The following is a 20071-nucleotide window of genomic DNA, read 5'->3' as shown; positions in this document are numbered from 1 at the left end:
ATTGTCACCCCTAAAATTATTTCCTCAGCGCAAAGTCAAAAACAGTCCACCCCAGATGGGACTCGAACCCACAATCCCTGGCTTAGGAGGCCAGTGCCTTATCCATTAGGCCACTGGGGCACGGTACAAAGGGGGCGGAGTCATAACTTTATATAGTTTATATAGCTGTCTCATTGTGATTACTTCTGTACAAGATAATTCGTGTTTTGTCAAAATAAGTGATCCCAAACGAGATTCTACGTGTTGTCGATCTTATTGATATATTAGGAAAAGTAGTTAGTCTACAATATTAAAAGGGTAAGGTCCGATGTAGCGATCACCATGGTGACGTGTTTACGTCTCATGGGTGATACCATTTTCTCTTAAAAATGGGTGAATTCACGTTAGTGTATTGGGACCTAGAGCATTTAACCGTGGAAATATATTTCTAAAATTGATATATGGGTTGAACGTTATGACTATTTTGCTCAATGTTGATATTTAATTGTCTTATAGTGAGGAGTTTCTATAGTTCAGAGAATTGTCTATTTTACACATAGGGCAGGTTTTGCACTTGCGCAGTTGCAAGCATGGTTTTGTTTGGAAAGAAAAGAATTCCACACACCTCGTAATGAATTTAAAATAAATAGTCTCTATGGAGGTAACTATGTTTGCTTTGTATTTCCAGTGACACACCAACTACTAACCCACCTGTAAGACAGCCTACACTTTCAATTGAATGTCAGGTATGAGTGGCGTTCACAGCTAGCGAGTGTTAGCCACCTAGCATTAGCTCGGTAACATACCGCTAGCAACGGTAAACACAGCCTGTTGCTGCGTGATGTAACGTTCCATATAAGTGCGCTAAATGGCGAACTGTCTCCCATACAGGACCTTAAAAAGTCACTAAAGATGCCTCTTTTTGGAAATACGTTCAGTCCGAAGAAGACTCCTCCTCGAAAATCTGCCTCCCTGTCCAGCCTCCACACGGTACGTTTGGTGAACTAACTGAACTACTTCGTATACTAAGGATAAATAGCCAGACGAACAGAAGCAATTGGATGTGTTTTTATATTTTTTGAGACGTAGATGGTCCTACGTTATTTATGGCTTAACTTAGTGTTGTTTATTGGTTTTGCATACGGATCGATTTGTTTTGCCTTCTTTTTTAAGTTGGATCGCTCGACCAGAGAGATAGAGCTGGGCCTTGAATATGGACCGCCAGTGATGAACATTGGTGGTCAGAGCTGGAAATTTGAGGAAGGACAGTGGAGTTCGGGTAACAATTTTGCTAACACTGAACATGGACTTGTAATGCCAGGTGTTGCTACATCTGCTACATCATTATCATTTCTCTGAATGGGCAACATTGTATTCATTCATTTGATTCTGTTTGTCAAAAACAGAATCTGGTGGAAATGCATCTGGTAGGGAATTGCAGCGGCTTAAGAAAAGAAATGTGCAGCTGGAGGAGGAAAACAACCTTCTGAAACTAAAGATTGAAATCCTTTTGGACATGGTGAGCTTTGCTCTTACATTATACTGATGCAATGGCATGGGATAAACCTTCTGGGTCTTATTTTAGTGAGAGGGCCAATACAAATCCTCTTACTATGGCTCCTTGACCATCTTTGAAACATAGGTTTAGCACAGGTCTGTTTTTTGCTTTCTTCTAAAAAAAATAAATAAATGTGTAATTTCATTTCACTTATAGTAAAAACTTAATTACCAATACTGGTACATAATTGCTATCCAATCTTTCCCTTCTAGTTGACCGAGACAACAGTAGAATATCACTTGATGGAGAAAGAAGTTGAAGACATAAAAATTCAACATCGAAGGAAGAAGTGACAGATCTTATGCCTCAGTCGCAATACATTTTCTGACTTTATGTTTTTATATTCATAGACAGTGAAATTTTTTGGATTCCTTTTTTTTTTTTTGCTTAACTGAACAGCATTGAAATAATGAGTTTAATCCTCAATGAGGACTGTTGTATTGAAGTTCTCAGCCGTGCTTATTTTCATTTGAAAAGCAACCCACATTTACTGACTTATTTATTTTTTTCTGTCTTGCATTTTGTTTTATTAAATCTCCGTAAACATGAAACGAGTAAAATAACAATGTTCGGTTACAGCATTTTTTTTCTACAATTCTTTTTTACTAAGATTAAAAATAAAACACAGAAAGAAACTATTTTACTTGTTTTGTCATTTTTATCATACATAACACATTCAGACATATACATGACGAGTAAATGTTACCATTACTAAGGTTTAATCCTTTTATGTGATTGGGCGAATTGCCCTAACCACGCATGCGCAAACTATCCCAAGTGACTGCAGCAATACAATGAAGTGCTGTGAAGCTCGGTTCCTTTCCCCGACTCGAGTTCATATGACTCACTCACCAAGGTGAATCGGCCATTCGAGTCATTTGTGTCACTGAGTCAGTCAGTGCGGACGCACCCGCCCCGTCCCCGCCCCCACTGATTTCATACTGTTAAAGCCACACACAGGAAACGAGAAGGTTATCAACTTCAAGGAGATTTTTTTTTTTTACTTAGCTTTGTGAGACAAACATAATGTTCTGCTTAATCTGAATGCCTGTGAGCGCACGTGTGTGGATCGGGAAGCGTGAACTCCCATTTCGAATGAGTTACCGTGAGAGGAGCCTGTGCTGGACCCGGGCTGACAGGAGCGACAGCGACAGCAGAGAGGGAAAGGGAGTGACACAACAAACCAGAGCCGCTTCTCCTCCCTCAGGGCGGATACACCGGCTGACTTCAGTCCCCGCAGCCACATGCTGCCCGGGATCAGTCAGTGAACGAGGAATCATGATTCATGGGTCGGTAAGGTGACTCTCGGGTTCTGAACGATTCGTTCAGGAATCGCACACCACTAGAACAACGTTTCAGCTGCCGGCAGCGGGAGACACGAAGTAGTTTCTAGCCCTTTTCTTCTCGCCTTTAAACCGCCGAATTCACCTGCAGACCTCATCGATTCACCGGCCACATAGCCTTCGTCTTCATCTGTATAAACATCACTTTTAATAATGCCTCGAGGCGGTAAGTACTGTTACCATAACCGAGCTCATGCTAATTGTTAGCAAGCTCAGTCTACCTAGCAATTCGTTAGCTAAGGTGGCACTAATTCCTATTGAACTCACATGCTTAGCTTTTAGCATGCTAACCGGCTAGCAGAGTGTATTTTACGGCTACCAACGATTCCTGGAAGTCGCAGCAAACTTATCACTCGTTAATTGTTGTATTAATCTATGTTGAACTTCGCATGATGCGAGTTCGAAGTAGATAAAGCTTTGTATTATTAGATATTTGGCCAGCTGTGTGTAACCGCCAGCACCATGTGCACAGGAGACCGTCCCTCCTGATCTATAAGATGAGTTTAACTTACATACTAATATGTGTTACATCAATTTCACCTAGCTTTCGAAATACTCCCTCAAATACTTTTAGTTTTTATTAGTTCTCGTTGAGCTTTGTTTGGCTGTGTACTAGTTCTAATCTGCCGATCAGTAGACACATCATGCCGGTGAAGGGAGCGTCATCGGTGAGCGTCATGTGTGACTCATCTCCCAGCAAAGTCTGCGGATTTTCACTATTTTCAGATCTTACGTTGATCGTTAAACTGCAGGTACAATTAGCCGAACTGTCCCACGATCTGTTCCTGGACACCTCTGCGTCCACACACAGGAGGTGGACACACTGACAGCAACACCTGCAGCATGCAATAATACATCCCCATACACGCTCACCTCAGATATGATCAGTGTTTAGGTCAGGCTTTTTGGCACAGATAGAACCATTATTCTGGTAGTACTTATCTATGTTCAGCATGAGCATAAAGTCTCTCATTTTATTGACTCACACTTATTAAAAGTCATAGTGTGCTTTATGTTTGGATAATGTTGATTTGATGGTGACAACTATGTTGCAGGAAAAAAGGGCCACAAGGGCAGAGGGAAGCAGTTCAGCAATCCTGAGGAGATTGACCGACAGATGAGAGTGCAGAAAGAGATGGTGAGTGGAATATATTTTGTAGCAGGCATGGCGTGGCTGATAAATGAGATTAGATGTGAGCTCATGTGTATGCGTTAACAGGAAGAAAATGCTGGTGCAGAAAAAGGGAGCTCTTCAGAGTCTGAAGGAGAGAGCAGCAGTGATGAAGAGTCTGATGTGAGTGATGTCACCGAGTTATTAAAACTGCATTGTTTGCTAAATCCGCCGTGGTGCAATTTTGTTATGCTATGATTAAAGAAGGTGCGAAATTGTACATTTCTTTGTGGAGCATTAAAGTAAATTATCAGTATGCTGTATGAACTATGATGTGATGTAGACAATTTTAACGCTCCTTTTTTTTAAACTGTCATACTGTTAACAGAAATTATTCTCTTTCTGGATGTGTGGTCTAGAGCTATCTTGTACATTGCTCACTGTTGTTATGTGTCTTGTCAAAAGGCAGAGTTGGGTGTAATAAACTCACTAGGATCTGTAATTATTTCTCCAAGCTCTGTGTTTGCAGCTGGAGTTATGCTTTGTCACTGTGATCAAAAAGCTATTTCCTTTTTAAAACAGTCCAGGAAAAGGAGTGGAGTAGAGGGGCTTATCGAGATTGAGAATCCCAACCGTGTATCTCAGAAGAGCAAGAAGGTTGCTGAGTTAGATGTCAGTGCTCCCAGAGAACTGAGTCGCAGAGAGAGGTAAGCATAACGTGGTCGAATAAAACATACTGTATAAATTCAGATGCTTAAAAACAGAGGTCTTACTAACATCGATTTGTAGAATCAGATTTTTATTTTGTGTAAGAGAAAGTTTTCCTTTCTTTTGAGAGTTCTCTTCTGTTCCCTCAGAGAGGAGATAGAGAAGCAGAAATCAAAGGAGCGCTACATGAAGCTCCATCTTGAGGGGAAAACTGAGCAGGCCAGAGCTGACCTTGCCAGACTGGCCATCATCAAGAAACAGAGGGAGGAAGCTGCCAAGAAAAGAGAAGAACTCAGGAAAGGTGAGGAATACAATACAATACAATGAATACAAACCCATTCTGGGGATCTGAATCATTATTCACTAAAGGTGGAAATTAAGTTGTTGCTGTTAATTTGTAGTTCCAAAAATGTGAATCAAGCAGCAAACAGAGACTTCCTGAGTTCTTCTGGTTGTCTATCGCCACATAGCCAGCATAATTGGCAAGAGCTGTTAATTAATTGTACACAAACAATACAAGTTCATAATTCCTTTATTCACCTGTCCCTTCTTTTGTCTCACTTCTTCTGCTCAAGTTTGCATGCTAACAAGTTGTTTTCTTCTGCCATCTAGTCACCTTTGTGTATTATGACCTTGCACTGTAAAGCTAACAATGGCAGAAAAGTTTGGTAGGACTCAATTAGTTTTTGATGTGAAGAATCTCTTTAATTTTAGTACAAATTAAAGCTAAATGGTGCAGTTTAGGCTTCTTCTCTCTCTGTTGCTTTCTTATAATCAGCAAGTTCAGTACTGAATAACTAAGGCTCCTTTAGTCACCATTGAGTGGTGATTCAGTACTTGCTTCAGGATTAGTTGGTTAAGATGTGTTTCCACATGTGCTGAACACCTATTGTTCCTCCATTTTTGTCCTGACATGTAACATTAGAAAATATGTTTAAAACGGCAGACTGAAGGACTCAAATGTGGTGGGAGCATTTTTATAGACGCTATTAATATATTTTCAACAAAAATGTTAACAGTTTTTAAATTCTCTTTATTTTTCATCAGAAAAAGAAGCAGAAGAAGCCAAAGCAAGGCGCTAAGTTGTTCATCTGAAAGCTTCATCATGCACTTCAATCTCAGAGGGACAGAGATCTGGATGCGAAGAATGGGGAGGGAACCAATACAAGTGGTGTCACATCAGGCGCATTCCTGAACTCCTGTCCCTCATTTCAAATCAGAGGGGTGCAGGTCTTCCATGACACGATCAGGACAGGGAAAAGGGGTGGAGGAAAGCAAGATGAAGAGGAATGCAACATTTGGGATGCCTCTAATTTTCTTTAAAAATGTCTTCAAGTTTCAGGAGGAGGCAATTGCAGGTTTTCCAAATGCTTCACTGCCTCTTTATTCTTCCCCACCCACCAGGGTTTAATTCTAAAGCTGCTGATGTTATTTCCATTCCTTTTGATTTAATCCATTTTTCCAATGTTACCGACTTACCCTACAAGTTTACCTAATGACTGGACAGGTTTAAAGGTGAGCATGCATGAGGATTTCTGTGGTGCTTTACTTTTCCCTCCATCTCACCTGTTTTGTAAGTAGGCAAGACAGTGGAAGATGGGAAAAGAACACTATTGAAAGGATAAATGGATATATAGGAAATATACTATGTAGTTACTTTCTTGGATCAATACGGCATGCTGCACCTCATATTTTCAGAATTTTGTGGATTTTTTTCTTTTGGTAACACAGTTGAACCTGAATTCTTTTGCATTTCCCATCAGCTTTATATTTGTCTCAGTGATGCATTTGCCTTGTTTTGAGCCCCTATTTCATTTGACAAAGTTGGAAAATAAGTTTCCATATTGGCCACAGTATGTACGGTAAATAGCACATATTTAGTTTATTTTGCTGTATCCTGGATCTTTTCCAAATTTCAATTTAACTCATTTGGATTAGTGTATTGCTGTTAGTTGAAGTGTTTCAATCCTTGAACTAACCTTGTAACCCTTTGCTCAAAGCGCCGCAACTTTTACTTGAATCGCCTGTAATTAGCAGTTTTTAAATTGTGAAACATCAGTGCTGGAGAGCATTGTCTCAAACTGCCTCAGTGACTGTGGCCTTGCCCCTTTTTTTTTTTTTTTTTTGATGGGATCCTCTGGGTTCTTTAGGAAGGAATGCATCTTTTGTTGCCTTTTCAATGTTCACACAAGACCAATTCACGGTCTTACTCATGTAATTAAAGCAATGCAAGGAGCCTACACTGAGCAAGTATGTTAGATATTTTTCATCAGACAGTGAACTTTGCAGACAGAATTCAATGCAGGGCATTTCTGTCTTTTAGACTGGACTGGTGCACATAAAAAACTGTTAACTCCGTATGTGGTGGATTTTGAAATATCTTGATCAGGAGAACCTTTTTCCCCTATAAATATGGAAGTAGTTTAAAGAGCAACATTTGAAAGAAACTCACAAAATCTGAGAGACATAGCCACAGCATAAAAATTTATTCCAAGTTTTCCATCATGTATTTGAAGTCATTTTTAAAAATAAATTCATTGATAGATAAATTTTGCTGATGTGTTTCATGTTTAAGTGTAATGCAGGTTTTATTCGTTATATGTTGCTTTTACTCATTTGAAAAACACTTGAGGCGTCTTGTTTGGTGCATTTTACTAATCCCACCAGCAGATCGCAGCATTTGACAGACAGCAGTGTTCGCCTCAAAGTGACCAAACTCCAAAGGATGTTCATAAATACGAAGCATTGACCATTACACTACATGCATGAGCTCCTCTCATCGCGTTTGGTCATATTCAACTTTCATAGAAACATGAACTTGTAAAATGATCAATTGCAAAAAAGTCATTTAATCCAAATTACCTCATATTTTTCATCTATTTGCTTCCACCAACCTTTGTTTTAAATGTTGGATCAGGTATTTTTCCTGTTAGCTGTTCCAAAAAGCCTTCTATCATCTCAAAGTCTGCAACTGCCAACTAAGACAAACGGGAGAGACAGTTATGTAGCTGTGTTGGTGCAGATCTGAGATGGAGTTTAAAGACTTTAGGAACAGGAAAAACTTAAAAATGTAAGAAATGTAAATATATATTACATACCAGCATGAATAAATACAACAAAATATTACAAATATGTAATTAAGACATTTTTCATAATCTTAAAAAAATTGTTCTTTTTTTTTTGTTCACTTCAAAACAACAGAAATCTGTCATATTTTTAGATAATTCTGTGGTTTATAATATAAACCTCCACTTTCTCACACCAGCATCATCAGAAGAAACATTATTGGACATAATCATCCTTCAGAAAGTGTGTGTGTATATCTATATATATCTGTATCTATATATGTAGATACAGATATATATATATATATATATATATATATATATATATATATATATATATATATACATCAAGAAACAAACTAAACGCTGTCTGAGCAGCAGCATGGCTTCCTCTTTTGGTCTTCACATCCTTTCAACTCTTAAGCACATACCGTTAGCTTTTAGAGAAGTACAAAATTAACCACAGCCCAGCAGGGACATTACAAATGCCAGAATAGAAATTTCATGAAATACCACTTTGCAAATGTCTTATTGCTTACACACTGATTTACCAACTCACAATGAATTATTTTTATCAATAATAAAGACCAAAAAAACGAATCTAATGCTGCTGCTAATATAATGGAATTTGTTGTTTTGTTTTGTTTTTTTTCTCCTCTGAGTTAAGTCATCGCTCCCTGGAGACTCTCTTTAAAAGCTAATTTTTAAATCATAGTGTGCGAGACTTGAAAAAAAATCTCTCTTCCTCATCACAGCCGACACCTCATTTGTGTGATTTCCTCATTCGCTGCCTTGTGTTGGCTATTACTAAAGAGCACAGTGCAGAAACCAAAAACAAGAACTGACAGACGAAACATACACAGCCCCGGCAGCTGCAGTGGCAGAGGGGAGAGCTACTGGCCTGCACCTTCTCCTCCTGATGCAGTAGAAGCTGGAGCCTGTGTGGACGCTTTTTGTGGATCTGAGGTGATCAGGTAGAAGAGTTTGTCGGGCTCCACTGTCAGCATGCTCCGGCAGTCTCTGAGCATCCTGAAGCAGCTCGGCTCTGCGGCAAAGTAAGTGACATAACCTCTGATAGGCTGCTGATATGGTCATACACACATCAAGGATTGAACCAGAAACTGGCGGTTAGAAGTTACTGTCATGGATTACTCATGGCAACTAATGGAATGGACCTTTACTCACATATTACTGCAAACTGACTGCACAGGTGTAAAATAGCTGAGGTGCTTTCATTTCAGGCTTATTCGGCTTTGAGGAAATGTTTAATTCTGCTTTGGGTTTGATGTTCTCTTTTCCACTGTAGCACTTTCGGTGCTTCCAGCCATTAGATCCTCCGTAGATCTTCATGTTTTAGCTTGTATTGTGTTCTTTTTCTTCTCCCTCTCTCTCACACTCTCTCAACCCAACCAGCTCTGCCCACCGTGAGTCTGGTTCTGTCTCTTAGAGGAAGCTTTTCCCTCCCCTGTCACCAAGTGTTTGCTTATGGAAGGGTTTGTTGGGCTTTTTACATCAGTCTACAAAGAGTTTGGTCTCAACCTGCTCAACGTAAAGAGTCTTGAAATAACTCTGTTGTGATTTGGTGCTGTATGAATAATTACATTTGATTTGATTTGACTTTGAAAATATATTTTTCACACTTTTATTGACATCTCAGCATTTCTTTCTTTAAATTCATCAAGAGCCTTAAACAAGATTCACAGTATTTTCTGTGGCTGCTCACCAGCTTGGGCTCGACACAGGAGTAAGAGTTATTTTGATTTAAGGCTTTGAATACAACATGAGCGAAGGCCTTTGATCTAGACATTTCTGCTTACTCAAACTTAATGGGTGACCAGATCATATACCTACACCCTGTCTGGTTTTCTTTGTACAAACTTGCATGCAGCACATCTGAAAGAGAGTGTGTGTGTGTGTGTGTGTGTGTGTGTGTGTGTGTGTGTGTGTGTGTGTGTGTGTGTGTGTGTGTGTGTGTGTGTGTGTGTGTGTGTGTGTGTGTGTGTGCACCCTGGCTTGATCTCTGACATGCTCTGGTTTAATAATAAAGCTATGCAGCATGCATCTGCAGCAGAGCAACGTGGGCTCCAGCTACCACAGCAGCACTTCACCACTTCTCTCATGACTCCAGCTCTGTGGCCTTTGATGAGATAAACACCCACATATAAAAATAATGCACACAAGTAGAGCAGTGCACACCCACAAGTAACAAATACAGTGTTTGTGTGAAGTTATGGATTCTCAGTGATAGCACCTTTCCTAATGTGACTGCAGCGACGGTGGTGTCTATTATATCACTGCTGTGTGATTAGAAATGCATATAGTCTTCTCAAGTAATTAAAATATAATGCTTTCCACCTCAAAAGAAAAAGTTGAAGTGAGAGTCAGTGATTAAAAAAGGAACTAGTGTGTGGATTGAGCCTGCTGGGGATTTCTCTTTGTGCTTTGGCACATCAGGTTCACTGGTGACAAAAAAGAAACTACACCTTAGAGCTGCTCAAGCCTGTCTGAACCATCTTTGAGAACTGGGTTGGGTTTCCTTCTCGTGGGACACAAAGTAAAAGATGTTCTTACAGCTGCAGAAATCTGCTGGGTTTTTTTTTTTTTTTTGGTTTTGTTTTGTTTTTTCTGGTTCCTAACCCTAACCGTATTTTAGGAGGAGGAGGGCAAAGGTTGTGGTTTCAGTCCCACCCCATTCTCACAGAGACTACTGAGATAAAACACAACATCTGCCCTTAGCTGTTTGATTTAGATTTGCATTGCCTGTCAGATGCAACAAAATGTACTTTAACATTAGGCAGCAGATAAATGTTGAGTGTTGAGATCAAACAAAGTGGCCCAAAGAAAGTTACATGAACAACAAAGGAAGTTTTTCTGTGCCACTGTTGCCAAGTGCTTGCTCATCCGGGGATCTGTTGGGTCTCTTTAAATAATTTAGATAAATGAAGAGTTTTAATAATTTAATAAAGAGTTTGGTCTAGACCTGCTCTTCATGTAGAGTGCCTTGATGTAACTTTGTTATGATTTGAAACCTCAACCCCTAAAACTTGACTACCGACTCTCCATTAATCAGACTTTTGGACTATTCATTACAGAAAGTGCTAGAATCATATGAACACAACAGTCAAACAGTCAGCCATTTGTGTTATTTGTACATTGAATTAAGGTGAAAGTAAATGACTAGCTTTTTTTCCAAGGCCACCCAACAACCTCCGTGGGTCACCCACTTTGAGAACCACTGACATAAAGTACATGATGTGAAAGATTGCAGATATTGACAGAGCAGACTGATTAACAGAACAAACACTGACACAAATTTGGATAACTGAATAATAATAATTCCCACTCACATGGGAATATCACAATTTCTAGCCAACAAATAGTCCAGCAACAGGTGGATATTGCTCCAGCCAGAGCCATGATGCCTTTTCCCCCCTGCCCTCAGTCTTTATGCTAAGCTAATCAACTGCTGGCTGTAACTCATTTTTAAGCGATACACATACCAGAGAGAAGATTTTCTAATCAAACTTTCAGCAAGAAAAGTGAAAAATGTTTCTATTCCTGTGTCAAGCAAGCATGACCAAGTTCCAAGCTCTTTGTATTATCCAAAAGTAAATAGGAAGTGATATTTTTAGATGTTTGAGGGTGAGAAAACACAGTCTGTTGATTTCAACTGTGGATTTGCAAAAGTGTTACTAGTGACTGTATTTTACGAGATTTCCTACTCTGGATAAATGATTATTAAGATTATAATGAAGAAAACCGTAACTAGATCAAATTAGCAATAATAATAACAATATCCGTTTTGTGGCACTAGTTTACCTCTACATTCATTAACCACCACTATATGTTCATTATCAGGTCACAAGATGCCACCGAACTTCTTCACGAGGACCTGGTCATGGTGAGAAGAAGAGAAATTTTGTTATCCCAACATTTTAGACTGATTTACAGCTCTAAATAACATGTCAATAACAATATTATTATAAATTCAGCCGTATGTTAGAACTGTACCATCAACTCTGGTGGATAGACTCAGCTGCTGTATGTGTCTGACATCGTTGTTAAGTCAATTTCTTATTTATTTGGTACAACAGATTTTTGTGGGGGCTATCATCAATATGTTGGTTTTAGTTTAGTTTTTTTTTTTTTTACACAACATTGTCTGAAATCATGATTTATCATAACAACCACATCTAATAAGGGCACGTTATATATATTATAAATAAACAAGAAACTGGACTCATTAATTAGCTCTCTGCTGTTCATCAGATCCCATTGTTTCATATCAAAGTTTCACTGTGTCAGTGTGTGTTTGTGTCTGGCTGCATGAAGGTGGAACAGCGTGTGGAACCGGCCAAAAAGGCAGCTCAGGTCCTGCACAAGAAGCTGCAGGCCTGCATGCAGAGTCAGTCCGGGCTGGACGCTGAAAAACGAATGGTACTCAGAGCACCATAACCACGAGATGTCTGAAAACACTGACTGAAGATGTAACATCTGCTTCTGTCTCCACAGAAAAAGCTCCCGCTGATGCTGCTGTCTGTCAGCATGGCAGAGAGCCTGAAAGACTTTGATGCAGAGTCCTCCATCAGGTGACAGATCTCATTGTTTGCAGTTGTCTCTCCATGTTCTTTCCTTGACCTAATAACTCCTGCTTTCAGTTCATGCTGAAAACGAAAGAGGAGCCCATACAATGTCCAGAGAATTCATAGTTTCAGAGGCCGTGATAGCGGAGTGAGACGAGCAGCCACTAATCTCATGTCACTTTCTCTATGTAATGATGTGCAGCTACAGCAGTATTCAGTACTTTTTTTATGAAGAGGTGTTTTCATTTAAAATCAAAAGGAAAAAAGGCATAAAGTCTGAGACAGACCATTAATGACCATTAGTGTGTGCACGTGTGTGGCAGGAGAGTGCTGGAGATGTGCTGTTTCATGGAGAAGATGTTGGCCACCATGCGGGCTGACTTCGAGATGAAAGTGGAGAAGGAAGTGATGGAGCCGCTCAACAAGCTCAGTGAGGTGCGAACTGTGCTCCTCTGCTATGTCAAACAGGTTTTACCGAAGCGGCATCTAAAAATAAAACACTGGAGAAAATATATACTTGAACAATTCAATGTACTGACATAGAAGCTTTGCCCATACAAATATGTATTCATGTAGACACATATATACTGTATATGTCAATTCCGAACCATAGAGAATTTTTCTTTGTTTAATGTTAAATATAACATGCGTTTAGAAAATATATATTATCATCATATATGGCCACAACATACAACACCATATCAAGATGAATCATTCAGATAAATAAATTTCAATAAATATTCGCGAATAATTTTCCTTTTTCTTACATCTTTCTTATCTATCAACAAACTAGTTTCCTATTATCTTTGTTCTAACATTCTTATTTTTTAGATTTTTACATACTATAATATCATATAGAGGAGGTATTTATGTGATCCCTTACAGGTTCACAGATAAATCAATGTCTGATAGAGAACACGTGTCATAGGCAATAAGTCCTCATTTTAAAAACGTCGACACGCAGAAGAACATTCCAGTCCAACATATTACAAAGGTCGACGTCAATAACTGCTGTCTTTATGCAAGTCTTTACTTTGTATATCTTTTATTTTCCTCTAAGGATGATTTACCAGAGATTCTCAGGAACAAGAAGCAGTTTGCAAAGCTCACTACAGACTGGAATAATGCGAGAAACAGGTAAGTCATGCAGCCTCGCACAAGATTGCATGCAACTTATCCACACACCTAATTGAATCTGTGTGTGTGTGGTCAGGAGCCAGACTAGCACCGGTCCCCAGGCGAAGCAGGATGGGCTTAAAGAGGAAGTGGAAGAGGCTTGGAGAAAGTTGGAGAGCATCAAGGTAAAAACATCTGTGATACATAAAGCAGCAGTATGGCTGTATTGTACTCAGCCTTGAGCAAGGCACCCAGCCCCAGCTTCTCTTTTCTGTCTCTGCAGGACCAGTACTCTGCTGATCTGTATCACTTTGCAACCAAAGAAGATGACTACGCCAACTACTTCATTCGGGTGAGCTGCAGCTGCAACGTCTCTCTCTCTCTTTTTTTTTTTTTTGTTTTGTATTTTATTCAAAGGCACTCAAACTAAATTACATTTCAAAGGCTGGACTCTAACATCAGACTTGCTACAGATGTAAACATATATTAACATGTAATGTTGGTCCCATTACAGCTACTAGAGCTGCAAGCAGAATACCACAAAAATTCACACGAGTTCCTCAACAAAAACATCAACGAGCTCAAAGAGAATCACTGTCATAAAGGTGAACTTTAACTGTGTGTGCATTTGTTTCCTGCACCATCGCTGAGCATTCCTGCATGCACTTATTTCCACTGTGTGATGATCTGACTATGCAGGGCCGACGTTAAGCCTCTCTAATCAGAAGGTCTATGGGGAGCCTCTGCTGTCTCATCTGTCTCAGAGCAACAGAGAAATCGCTGCACCTATCCAGGAGTGTATTCACATGCTGCTGAGGACGGGCATGTTAGAGGAGGTGATTGATGGTTTTGATCGCAGCCTTCTTTGCCTCAGGCCATGACTAAATCTCTGCTTAACCTGGCCTTATCACTATCTCCATTTCTCCCCTCCGAATCACTCTTGCTCCCCTTCCTTCCCCTCCTTGCCCCTCAGGGTCTGTTTCGCCTGGCAGCGGCAGCCTCGGTGATGAAGAGGCTGAAGACTTGTTTAGATCAGGGAACACTGGACCACAGCGAGTTCAGCATGGACCCCCACGCCGTCGCCGGTACAGATTTGTCCACGTCTTTTGCTTTTAATGTGCTCTTGATGGAAGCTTAGTTTCAGCCAGACGGGCAGATTGTTCTGCTGCTCATTAGCTGCTCGGTTCCTTTTCTGGTTATTCAGCTTGCAGCATTACAAAATACATTCATTCATCCATCATTCATTCATCATTTCCACGCCCTGGATCATTTTTAGATCATTAGTAGAGATAAAAACACTTTGTTTCATCAAGCAGAAAGGGAATCCAGCAAGACTTGTTTATTTGTGTGATCATATCATGTGTTGGTCATTATTTCATATCATTTCATACATCATTATTTATCCAACAGTACAAAAATGGAAAATAAGTCATTTTATATTACATCAATTATAAGTATCGGCATTCATGTCTGAATTTGTTGACAGGAGCTTTGAAGTGCTACCTCCGAGAACTGCCTGAACCTCTAATGACCTCTGAACTCTACAATGACTGGTTTAAAGCAGCAGGGTGCGTGTTATAGCCACAGTGCACTCTAAATATTTCTCACTGTATTGCAGTTTCAAGTCCGTTTCTTGAGTTTGATCTCTGTCTTCACAGAGAGAAAGATTTGACAGAAAAGCTGGAGCAGTTCCGAGTACTGCTGAAAAAACTGCCACCTGAAAACTACAACAACCTCAGGTTTGTGCTCAGAGTGTGTTTTATAACTTAATCTCCAGACTCACATGATCTAATGTCTCCTTGTGAGCTGTCTCAGGTCAAAGAAATATATCTTTTAGTCAAATTCACAGCGTGGCTCCATGGATGGTTGGACTTTTCCTTTTGTTCCACCATGTGTTTTTGTGTTGGGTTTTTTTTCTTCTTTTTATGTAAACTGCAACAGTACAGACTGTATTTTTTGTATCTATGTTGATGGAGATTCCAGGTCTGTAAAGTGAAGCCAACGCTGAAGAGATTCAAGCCTGCATTCTGTCCAATGACCATCAGAGTCAACTCCACTGATTATAAAAAGAAGTCAGATTTCATAGATGTCAATGGGAAAATGGCCCTACTGCTCACTTGATTTATTAGCTCAGTAAATGTTTTTTTCTGATGCGTTCATGGTCTCAGTCTGTACTTTCAAGTTTTCAATACAACACAATGTTAATTTTTGAAATGCTGGCCCCGTTTAGAAGAAAACTAACTATAAAGCAGGGAATGAATTGGGGGAGGGGGGCGTGGCTACTGTGCGATTGCCAGACTGTGCCACACAATCAGGATAGAGTGCTGTTTGGTTTATTAAAATCGAAACGTTATCACATTTGGAAAGCTCAGTTCTCACGTGATTAGTGTTTATATATCATCATCCTGCAATGCACATGCACCACTTTCCTAAATCCTCAGTCTGTGAAACCCATACCAGTGTCTCCCTCCTTCACCCACTCTGCCTCCTTCCTGTCAGGTACCTCATCCAGTTCCTGTCTCTGCTGTCTGAGCAGCAGGCTGTGAACAAGATGACGCCCAGCAACATCGCCATCGTCCTGGGGCCCAACCTGCTCTGGCCACGAGCTGAAGGGTGGGTATTAGATATTTCCGCTTCCTTTCTTTACCCTCTGCGTCCACTCCTGCATGTTCCCGCTCAGGAACCACAGCTACTGGTGTGGACCACAGTGTGTTGGTAGCAGATAAGCTGAGAAAGATAGCCTGGACTAGGCCGACAGTTTCCCTGCAGAAAGGTCATATGTGAATAGATCTGGTGTCAGAGACACAGTGGTTAAACCTCAGTGGTCAGAGCATTGGTTTGTATAGAACGGACGGTAGGGCAGACAGTTTCTATGAAACGCTCTGTTTATGCCATCTTGTGCTGCCTGAGCTCTGATATTTCCTCTCTGCCTCTTTAGGGAAGCTGCTCTGTTTGACATGGCGTCGGCTTCTTCAGTCCAAGTGGTCACTGTCATTGAGCCTCTTATTCAGTACAGCTCCAGCCTCTTCCCTGAAGGTATTCAAACACTTATATATTACATTTATATGACAACAACATTATAAGCACAATGATTCTGCTTTACTTTAACTTGGATGCCATATTTGGTCTTCTTTATATCAGTCAGCATAAGATAAGTCTCACAAAATAATCATCAAGGTCACAACACCAATGCATTGCTCGGAATAAGTGACAATTTGTGCAAACAGCAAGGCCAAACTAAGCCCCTAGGTGGTAAAATCAACCGTGGACCTCTGCGGCACCGTCATTTCATTAATAGTTAATAACTGCCAACTTCCATGCTGGCCATTATCTACACCGCGGGCGACTGGAGCCGATCCCAGCTGATTTAAGGAGCGGGTACACCCTGGACAGATCACGGGTCAATCGCAGGGAAACACTGCGTCTGTATTCACACTCACCAACTAAAGTCACCAGTGAGCACAAACCTGCATGTGTGTGAACTGGATTACCTGCAGGGAACCCACACAGACACGGGGTGAACAACCAATCAATCACAAGAGTTCAGCATCAACATTTAAAAACACGACATAAACGGTTTAATATTCAGCAAACAGGGTGGGGATATTAGCTGTATGTTGAACAGGGATTTCAAGATGGGGGATTTGATTTTTTAGTCACATTTTTTTGTCTTTTGATTTGTTTGAAAATATGATGAAAGCATGATATGTATGATAACTATAATCTATAACAGGATGCAGCTGGCTTTTGGTGCTTTTTGGAAACTACAAATCTAGCCTACTTTGCTTGGCAGTAAAACTGAAAGCACACCCTTTGCACAGGAAATGCTAGCTAATGTATTAAACAGAAGGTTACAGTTGAATCACAAAGTTAATATGGAAACTATGATGAATGTTTACAGACAGTTTGGACTGCAGTCTCATTTATGTCGAAATCTTGTCTGTTCTTTTTACTGGCTGTTTCTTACTCTGACATCTCATTGACAAAATGGATTATCCCCAAATAAAGCAGAATTATTCTGGGAATATAAAGCTGCATATTTGATGCAACATTTATTGATGGATATGTTTTACTTCCAACAGCTGTATCCTTTGAGGTCCCAGACCTTTCTGAGGTCCCGGAGGTGACCCTTCCTGCTCTTGTTGCCCAGCCTCAGCTGTCAGGGAACGAGAAACTGAGCAGAGCAGTCTCTTCTTCATCCACAGCCTCCTCCTCCTCTCATCACCTCCCTCTTTCCAAGACAAACAGGTACCATTATTTAAGAGTTGAATAAACTGTCTTCACGGCTAATTCTCAAGTAATCAACGGAAAATATTAAACCATATAAATGTACCCTCCTGTATTATGGCATGTCAAAAATAAGCTTTGCCTGTTTGTTCCCAACAGTACAGCTTCTCAGGACAGTGGTGGTTTCTTTGTGGTGAAATCTGGCTCTGTGAGTCGCAGTGGCACCTCCACGTGGGGCAGCCCAGACGATCCAGCAGCACCGACCCATCAAGACACAACGTCCAGCAACTCTTCACCCCAAAATCCCACCCACACTGCGGCCTCCAGTACTTCCACTGCCTGCAGCTTGACGATGAACCCGAACCCACCCCTACCCCCTCCCCCCAGAGCCTCTGGAGCGGCGCCAAACTCGAGTCAGACCCAGAGGCAGTGCTCGGATCAGGGCCAACTGGAGCCCATTTTGGAGGCACATCCAGACTCTCCCAAAGCATTCGTGAAGATCACTACACCGTACAAACGTAAGTCCGAGTTGATTTGGCCCCACAAGATCAATAGTGTTTCTAAAGCACACACACTTTGGGTCCCGAGGACAGATCGACTTCCAAAAACACTGGAGCCTAAATTTCCCAAGATGCCTCTTTCATTAGACCCTTGTCTGATAAATGGCAACATCTTTGAAACTTCATGCTACAGCCCTTGTGTTAAATTTTTGAAATCTCAAGCCTGAGCCAAGGTAACAACAATGACATCATTGTGAATGACCTCATCAGGGGTATTTCCTCCAAATTCAGACATTAACCAGAAAACAATAAAAACACTTGAGCAATATTTCTTAAAACAAGTAATCCAATCCAGTTAGATGGACTTGCCCTTTAAGCATTGCAACTTATTTTACTAGACGAGAAGCAGTCTGCTCATTGTTGTTTGAGGTTTGAGGGCCTAAGTGGGTCACATTGTTTCAGTCTCTTTCTATTGTGATTTGGTTTCTTTACTTCTGCTCTTTTTGCCTCACAGACTCAAAGTGGTGGCTTGTTAGTGTAAGTCGACAGAGAGAAAATAAATTACAGCCCATCGTAGCGACCAGGAAGTACACAGGAAACAGGAAGACTCACACCACTGACCAAAATATCGACTTCAGGGTTCATGCGTCATCTCCCACATTGTCGTAGTTCCTCAGAATCAGTTGGAGCTGGAAATACTTTCCCTCATAAACTTTCTTCATCCACTAAACTGAGACTATTTCTTACCTGAACTTTAATCTAACTTCCTCAGTAACCCACTGTGGTATTTTTTTATTGTAAACTGAAAGAGCTCTAGATTCCATGTTTGACTAAAGTTTGACTTCCAGTTCACTTGATGGCAGCACAGTGGTAGTCTAAACACTGATAACCATCTAAAGAAGAAAATGCTACATCCTGAAAAAGAAGATCAGATAAGACAATGAATAATATTTATATTTATAATATAAATTGCAAATTTTAGCTTCCAATTAGTAAGTTACTTCCAGTGAAGTTATTTTAAAGTTAATTTTGTAGTGTTTTATATTAAATAAGCTGCATCAAATATTGTCCTTTGGTCTCAAGATCTTTCTCTGGGATCGGTTTTAGGGGGAAAAGACGTGTTTTAACCACATATGTGATACTTTAATAGTCACCATCATTTTAGCAGACGGAAGTACAAGATGTATTCTTTCTTCACAGAAGTTTCTCTTATCATTTTACTGGAGCGTTTTCATTTTCAGTTAAAACATAATGACCAGATCACAACCTGATTGCCCGTGCATGTGCATCTGCCTTATACTCTCTCTGTCTTTCTTTTCTTTTTGCACAGCAAAAAGATCCTTCAACCCAAACAAAGCTAGTGAGCAGGTGACAGTTCAGTACTCCAAACCGAGAGCCCCAGGACCTCCCAAACTTAACACCCCTCCACCCCCACCCACAGTCCCAGCAGCCACGGATACCAGGACCCATCCAATACCAGCGCCCCGAGGTCAGAGCACTGGTGTCAAAAAGCCTCCCCCCAAAAAGCCTGGACTCAAAGCGCCAAACTGCCCCCCACCACTTCCTCCACCATCACTGGCAAAAGAAGTTCCTTCTGTTGCACAGTGAAAAAAAAATCGAATCTGGGGAATTTCCTGTTCTGGTTGGTGAAGAGCAGCTCAAACACTTTTATTTTGAATTGAACATTTGCAGTTTCATGTACTTTTTTTCAATAACTAGTATAACTTATTTATACATTGGTTACCAGAGTCCTGCACTATCCTGAATGTAACGTGATGCAGGAAGGTCTTTTTGTTAAAAAAAAAAAAAAAAGAAATCCATAAATTGCCAAAACATTTTGGAAGTTGCTATTTTTGATAATTTAATGGTAGATTTTTCAGT

General features: G+C 40.4%; 3 protein-coding genes and 1 non-coding gene across 7 annotated transcripts; 3 read left to right on the top strand and 1 right to left on the bottom strand.

The window, feature by feature from the left end:
- Positions 1-47: 47 nt before the first annotated feature.
- On the bottom strand, positions 48-120 carry trnar-ccu (transfer RNA arginine (anticodon CCU)). The gene has a single exon. It is a non-coding gene; the product is annotated as a tRNA-Arg (tRNA).
- A 432-nt stretch (positions 121-552) lies between these two features.
- cby1 (chibby 1, beta catenin antagonist) lies at positions 553-2134 on the top strand. 3 transcript variants are annotated; one of them, XM_029528030.1, is made up of 5 exons: positions 553-640; positions 871-969; positions 1153-1258; positions 1386-1498; positions 1750-2134. In XM_029528030.1, the coding sequence occupies exons 1-5, from the start codon at positions 635-637 to the stop codon at positions 1828-1830; spliced, it is 405 nt and encodes a 134-aa protein (XP_029383890.1). In that variant the 5' UTR covers positions 553-634; the 3' UTR covers positions 1831-2134. The 3 variants fall into 3 exon arrangements, with proteins under 3 accessions (XP_029383890.1, XP_029383888.1, XP_029383889.1); XM_029528028.1 differs by having other exon boundaries at positions 1153-1300; XM_029528029.1 differs by having other exon boundaries at positions 579-725; positions 1153-1300.
- Positions 2135-2835: 701 nt separating this feature from the next.
- Positions 2836-7811, top strand: pdap1a (pdgfa associated protein 1a). 2 transcript variants are annotated; one of them, XM_029527670.1, is made up of 6 exons: positions 2836-3046; positions 3936-4018; positions 4100-4167; positions 4579-4698; positions 4849-5000; positions 5747-7811. In XM_029527670.1, the coding sequence occupies exons 1-6, from the start codon at positions 3034-3036 to the stop codon at positions 5779-5781; spliced, it is 471 nt and encodes a 156-aa protein (XP_029383530.1). In that variant the 5' UTR covers positions 2836-3033; the 3' UTR covers positions 5782-7811. The 2 variants fall into 2 exon arrangements, with proteins under 2 accessions (XP_029383530.1, XP_029383529.1); XM_029527669.1 differs by having other exon boundaries at positions 2843-3046; positions 4100-4174; positions 4574-4698.
- A 745-nt stretch (positions 7812-8556) lies between these two features.
- sh3bp1 (SH3-domain binding protein 1) lies at positions 8557-19798 on the top strand. The gene is made up of 18 exons (XM_029527379.1): positions 8557-8819; positions 11623-11665; positions 12097-12201; positions 12277-12353; positions 12671-12782; positions 13408-13484; positions 13561-13648; positions 13747-13815; positions 13978-14068; positions 14163-14299; positions 14437-14548; positions 14950-15031; positions 15122-15202; positions 15963-16076; positions 16402-16499; positions 17546-17711; positions 17850-18208; positions 19521-19798. The coding sequence occupies exons 1-18, from the start codon at positions 8770-8772 to the stop codon at positions 19796-19798; spliced, it is 2139 nt and encodes a 712-aa protein (XP_029383239.1). The 5' UTR covers positions 8557-8769.
- Positions 19799-20071: the final 273 nt, after the last annotated feature.

Source organism: Echeneis naucrates, chromosome 19, assembly GCF_900963305.1.
Source record: "Echeneis naucrates chromosome 19, fEcheNa1.1, whole genome shotgun sequence".
Taxonomy (NCBI): Eukaryota; Metazoa; Chordata; class Actinopteri; order Carangiformes; family Echeneidae; genus Echeneis; species Echeneis naucrates.
The sequence above is the reverse complement of the archived record's forward strand: the minus strand, read 5'-3'. Positions and strand labels throughout refer to the sequence as shown.

Bases quoted from the DNA above. Each gene is read 5' to 3' on its own strand.
- cby1 (XM_029528028.1), top strand. The intron at 970-1,152 runs GTACGTTTGGTG...TTCTTTTTTAAG, and splicing joins CCCTGTCCAGCCTCCACACG to TTGGATCGCTCGACCAGAGA. The intron at 1,301-1,385 runs GTGTTGCTACAT...TGTCAAAAACAG, and splicing joins ACATGGACTTGTAATGCCAG to AATCTGGTGGAAATGCATCT.
- pdap1a (XM_029527669.1), top strand. The intron at 4,019-4,099 runs GTGAGTGGAATA...ATGCGTTAACAG, and splicing joins TGAGAGTGCAGAAAGAGATG to GAAGAAAATGCTGGTGCAGA. The intron at 4,699-4,848 runs GTAAGCATAACG...CTGTTCCCTCAG, and splicing joins GAACTGAGTCGCAGAGAGAG to AGAGGAGATAGAGAAGCAGA.
- sh3bp1 (XM_029527379.1), top strand. From the start codon at position 8,770: ATGCTCCGGCAGTCTCTGAGCATCCTGAAGCAGCTCGGCTCTGCGGCA. The intron at 12,202-12,276 runs GTACTCAGAGCA...CTGTCTCCACAG, and splicing joins TGGACGCTGAAAAACGAATG to AAAAAGCTCCCGCTGATGCT. The intron at 13,816-13,977 runs GTGAGCTGCAGC...GTCCCATTACAG, and splicing joins ACGCCAACTACTTCATTCGG to CTACTAGAGCTGCAAGCAGA.